This window comes from Mytilus galloprovincialis, chromosome 3, assembly GCF_965363235.1.
Source record: "Mytilus galloprovincialis chromosome 3, xbMytGall1.hap1.1, whole genome shotgun sequence".
Lineage (NCBI taxonomy): Eukaryota > Metazoa > Mollusca > Bivalvia > Mytilida > Mytilidae > Mytilus > Mytilus galloprovincialis.
The window spans coordinates 66,570,215-66,576,370 of record NC_134840.1 but is presented as its reverse complement, the minus strand read 5'-3'; the positions used below and the strand labels follow the sequence as shown (position 1 = coordinate 66,576,370).

Below are 6,156 nucleotides of genomic sequence, written 5' to 3'. Positions count from 1 at the left end.
CTCTATAGGATTAAGGTATTCTCTGTAGCTAAATTTTGGTCGTCATCTAAACCTCCAATTTTTATACATTCTAAGCTAAAATTTGTATGGTTCTGTGCGTATGTTGAAAACAAAACTTTACGACAAAAGAGATGATTTCAGCTTTCCAATTGTGAATTTTCTATTTCTAAGTTGCAACATTCCAGCAGCACCTGCATACGGGGTATATATCTCCCAATTGATACGATATTCCCGTGCTTGCATTTCCTATCACGATTTTCTTGATAGAGGGTTGCTGCTCACAAGGAAGCTAGTAAACCAAGAGTTCCAAATGGTGAAGTTGAAATCATCCCTTCGTAAATTTTACGGACGCCATCACGAGTTGGTTGACCGTTATGGAAAAACCGTTTCACAAATGATATCGGATATGTATCAGATATGTTCATTACGTCGTAACTACAATCCCCTTCCCTTTCATGAATGTGACCTACCGAATTCGACTATTTACCGGATTTGTTTTCACATAAGCAACACGACGGGTGCCACATTTGGAGCAGGATCTGCTTACCCTTCCGGAGCACCTGAGATCACCCCAAGTTTTTTGGTGGGGTTCTTGTTGTTTATTCTTTAGTTTTCTATGTTGTGTCATGTGTGCTGTTGTTTGTTTGTCTTTTTCATTTTTAGCCATGGCGTTGTCAGTTTGTTTTAGATTTATGAGTTTGACTGTCCCTTTGGTATCTTTCGTCCCTCTTTGATAGTAAATGAAGCAAATTTATATAGTGTTATTTTCATTTGACAATAACATACATGTACATCTGCTTTCTGATGGCACATACGTAGTGAAAGTCAATGTGACAGTGAGCAAGAAAACAAATACATATATATCGAAAACGATCTATCCCAAAATGACATACCAAAGACAAAACCGTTCAAATAAACACAAAAAGCTCAACATACTATTGTTATGAAAACCAAGTGTTTTTGGCATAAGCGAAGAACAAAATCACTTCAAGATCAGATCAGAGGTGAATATTTAAACAGACTTTAGGAGATCTACCAGTAAAACCTAGAACGATAATGTTATGCTATATTTCAGATAGTTTTAATTTTATGTTTAAGTAACATCAAAGCATACACAAAAATCCATATATAAATGATTAATTTTTATGGGCGTAATTGAATCGTAAAAAAAAATCAAAATATTTTACAGATGTACGAAAGCATTGTTTCGGACTACATTACTCTTTATTCTCCGCCTTTTTCAAAAAGGCTTTTTATGTAATTTGGAAACTCCTTCGCGATTCCGTCTGCAATTGTCGACACAAAGGAAATAACACCCTCTTTCAGTCGGTGGGATATGGTTGGTTCTCCTTCTTCAATTTGCCTTCGCACGGTCTTGCGCAGTTGTGCAGTATCTTTTCTCCCTAAACTCTTTTGTACATCATCTTTTTTACATTTTTTTAAAAACTTTCCCGCTACGGTTGCTACTCCTTCTAAGTCTGTCATATCTATATTAGAAATATCTCCAACAAGTTCAGTGTCTATTTCAATTTCACCGTTTAACAATTCTCCCCCTTTCTCCTTAATTCCATTTCCAAGATGTTGTTTAATACCTCTAATTTGCTTATCTTTGTTTTGAACTCCATGTCCTTCTCTCTTCTTCTCTTTTGTCGTTTTATCGGCTGCTCTACTGAAGTCAACATTTACATAATTGCTTTCTTTTCTTTCTTTTTCTATGGCCATTTGAATTATCTTCTCTGTCTCTCTGTACATGTCATTGGTGTAAAATTCTCCTTCATTTTTACCAACAGTAGCTTGAATTAAGTCAAACAGTCGGTGAAAGTATTTCTTTCTTTTTTTCCCATTCGCTGCATTATTAAATGGCAGGCATCTGTTCTCACAAAGGTCTAGAAATCTTTGTAAATCATCGGGAATATTCTCTAGAAAACTGTCAAACTTTTGAGACAGTCTATGATCACCAGGCAGCGTATCAACCTTTGTAAACAGAACTATCAAATACCTATAAACTCCCTCGCCGAACATTTTTAAGTAAGTTTCCAATGTTTGTCTCTCCTCTGGGGAAAACCTTCCAACTTGAATGACAACAAGAAAACAATGTGGCCCAGGCGACGTCAGCCCTATACATTTGGTGATTTCTTTTTTCGTTTCCTCTGATGACATTTCTGTATCAAATACTCCTGGAGTGTCAACGACAACAATTTTCTTGTTTCCGCGAAAAACTTCTTCCATCTGACATTTTCTTGTTACCGAAGAGCCACTATATTTTGCATCGAAAATTGGTTTACCAAGAATAGTATTTCCAGTTTCACTTTTCCCAGATCCTGTTTTTCCTATCAGAACTATGCGTAGCTCGTTTGCAAGGTCATCATCAGAAGGATATCCGTTTCCTGTAAAATTTTAAAACAATGAGCTAAATGCATATATTAGTCAATGAAAAATATGCTACTAATATCAACCAAATGATGAAGGTAAAAGCAGAGAAGCGCTTAAAACGTATGATATTTATTATGTATTTTTATTTTTTCACAGCACTTGGTTGATATCGCTGTTTGGAGGCTATCAGTCTCCGAGTGTATCATCAGTTCGATTAAGTGATTCGGTACTTACATAATTTAAAACAAACCTTTCTTAATTTTTCCGTTTATTAATTTATTAATTATGTATAAATTAACTAAGATTTCAACTACTTTAGGCAAAGTTGACCCTTTATTCATATTGCACTGCAATGTGTCGATTCTTATACGTCGTTTTTTTCTCTCAAATATTTCGGCTTTTCAGAGTGTTGTTTCCATTTTATTTCGTCATCATGTATGGTAAACAACTTGCCACAAACATATGCACATACTGAACATAAAATTAGAAATAATGAAAAAGAGATTTTTAAGCACTGAGATGTTTTATTATATTCCTAATATCCGTAAAGAGTATTTTTGAACTAGTGCTTTAAAGTTAAAAACAGGCGAATGAGATGCCAACATTATTAAAATATCAAATTCAATAATATATTCCTTTTTTATGTTGTGTTCACGATTAAATAAATCACACTCACCTAGGGTTGCCATCATGTATGCCACTGAGTTGAGTATGAAGCTTACAGCTCAATTTATTTTAATATTTTGGAAATTCCCATTATTACATTACGTCACGCATTAATTTCAAACATGACTTTAAGCCAATAGTAAGCGTACGTCAGACTGTGACTTTGAAATGAGTAAGAGAATAAACAATAAAAGGGGAAAATATTGAAAAACGGTAGCAAAACGAAAGACATCCCACTGACCGACATTTTCAGCGTTTCAAATTCCAATCTATTTCCCACGCAATGTCCTTCAAAACACTTGTGTATTGATTTATTATGTGAGTCTAAATTATGTCTGTAATTTGATGGGTGTGAAATGTTAATTTTAAAGCAAAACAGAAATGAAATCAAATGTCTGTTTTGAACAAGAGGCCCCACCGTGTACCTGAACTTTTGCATACAATTTATACAATGCAAGATTTATACTAATTCAAAACTAAAAGACTCAAGGACCGAGGTTCTGTATAAAGTTGAAACTTTTAAAGACCATTAACAAAAAAGGTGCAATTGTATGGAACGCCATGATGAATGTAGTGGTCACAACATTATATGCACTGCTCATAACATTTGTTTGTTTTAGCGGAAATTACCGAATCCATAATTGGTAATGCCCAGCAAATAAATTGAAATAGCTATTAAAGTTATGTTATCATTAAGGCAGTATACAATATTTAAAACTGATTGAAATAAGGAAAATAAGAAGCATGATCAATTTACCGCAAATTTATTCCACACCACGGCATTTTTAACTGCACTATGTTGTTGCATGTTGACCCCAACCCGAAAAAAAAAAGAAAAATGTATCCCCCACTTTTCTTGCGGAGAAAAATATATATGAAGAAATTTTCTTTGTAATTTCTGAAATCTGATATTAGAAAAAAATTTCTTTACACATAATTTTAAAGCAGTACCTCAATATATTTTGATTACCTTCCTTACACTGGTTTCAAATTGTTTTAATTAACCAAGAAACCCTTGTTTTCCTCTCATTGTTGCCTCTAATTACTAAACGGTTTGTTTATTCTTAGTTGCATGATTTTTTTATTAGTTGTTAGTGGCTTTGAACTAGCTGTCAGATAACTGCGAGTACCCTCAGATCTGTTCATTGTGTCTTTTTGTGTCGGAATGTATAAGTACCGGGCCACGTCCACTTTTATTTTTGTCCATCTGATGAGTGAAGCCTTTTTCGACTGATTTTTATAGTTCATCCTTATGTTGTACTGTTATACCACTGTCCCATGTTAGGGGGAGGGTTGGGTTCCCGCTAACATGTTTAACCCCGCCACATTATTTATGTATGTGCCTGTCCCAAGTCAGGAGCCTGTAATTCAGTGGTTGTCGTTTGTTTATGTGTTACATATTTGTTTTCGTTCATTTTTTTTTTTTTTTTTTTTACATAAATAAGGCCGTTAGTTTTCTCATTTGAATTGTTTTACATTGTCTTATCGGGGTCTTTTATAGCTCACTATGCAGTATGGACTTTGCTCATTGTTGAAGGCCGTACGGTGACCTATAGTTGTTAATGTCTGGAAACTACAGAAATGTTTATTTGGTCCCCCTTTTTGGCCCCTTATTCAGAAACAGTTGAGACCATAACCCCCAAAATCAATCCCAACATTGCTTTTGTGGTTATAAACCTTGTGTTAAAAAATTATTGATTTCTATTAACTTATACAAACATATGTATTGATAGACATGTATTATTGTGCATTTTTGATCATTCAACTCTAAATAGATATCTTCAGATTACTGGGGACTGCAATTTAGATATGTTATTACCCAGTATTTTTTTAATAGCCAAATATCTGTCAGAAGTATACTGTTTATTGCATTTTTTTTTTTTTTTATTAATGTTGGTCAGCGATGTTATTCGAAATATACTTTTCTTAAACAAATACGATTTTCAATCTTATTCTAAAAAAGCCATGGCACAGCACTTTTTAGTGAAAAAAAAACTATTTTGTGAAATTTAATCCTTTTAAGTATATAATTCGGTCTATGCTATACATAAAAGTCAAATAAGTTTCGACAATTTTCAAATTTTTACCCCGTGAGTGATCCATACACAGGAGAAAGAAGCCCCACAGAAACAATCAAGATCCATCGTAAAAAGTAACTTTTCAAGATAATGAAAAAAATCAGATATACAATTTTTAACCTCTTACATTGATCCTAACATGGGATATGGAAAATCGTTGTTAGCAAAAATAACAGAAATTCGCAGACTATAGATAAGCTTATATGTGTCAGTGAGAAGAATTAGAAGGCACATAACAACAACGAGAAGAATTCACAGTAAAACAATACTTAGTCTAGTATTTCTCCATTATTGTACTTATATTACAATATAACGAGTGTCGTTTTTTTTTTTTTTTTGTGCTCCTGTTATGGTGACAAGATTGTTAGGTGGACTTTCATTGAAATCAAAGAAGTGCTCAGTAACAAATAGCATTCCTCTTTTGTGTGTTGTTGCTATCATCTAGACCTTAACACAAATTTTAATCAATATTTACCAATCGTGCGCAAAATATAGGTCGAGGCGACCAACTTTTTTCAAGGTCCATTGTTATCAAAGAAGTGCGATCTAAACGATATCATTCTTCTATGACTAGAATGTATCTTAACCAGAATTAATTAGTTCAAGATGACTCTTTTTTCATGGAAAATCGTTACTATCCAATAATAATCATTCTTTTTTCTAATCACAGTTTGTTTCAATCTTTACCTAAATGCAAAAAATAGATGCATGATTTTTTTTATTAGTTATTAGTGGCTTTGAACTAGCCGAGTACTCTCAGATCAGTACTTAGTCACTTTTTGTTGTAGGGATATACAAGTACCCGGTCACGTCCACTCTGTTTTTTTTTTTTTTTTTTTTTTTTTTGTTAGATGTATTTTTATTTGTATCCAACTGATGAGTTGGGCCTTTTTTAAATGATTTGCATAGTTCGTTCTTATGTAGGTCAGTTACACTACTGTCACAGGTTAAAGGGAGGGTTGGGATCCCGCTAACATGTTAAAACCCGCCACATTTTGTATGTATGTGTCTGTCCAAAGTCAGGAGCCTGTATTTCAGT

General features: G+C 33.7%; 1 protein-coding gene across 1 annotated transcript; it reads right to left on the bottom strand.

Annotated features, from left to right (window-relative positions):
* Nucleotides 1-1,074: 1,074 nt before the first annotated feature.
* On the bottom strand, nucleotides 1,075-3,062 carry LOC143066764 (GTPase IMAP family member 4-like). The gene is made up of 2 exons (XM_076239575.1): nucleotides 3,050-3,062; nucleotides 1,075-2,387 (listed from the first exon to the last, which is right to left on the bottom strand). The coding sequence occupies exons 1-2, from the start codon at nucleotides 3,060-3,062 to the stop codon at nucleotides 1,225-1,227; spliced, it is 1,176 nt and encodes a 391-aa protein (XP_076095690.1). The 3' UTR covers nucleotides 1,075-1,224.
* Between the last annotated feature and the right edge of the window lie 3,094 nt (nucleotides 3,063-6,156).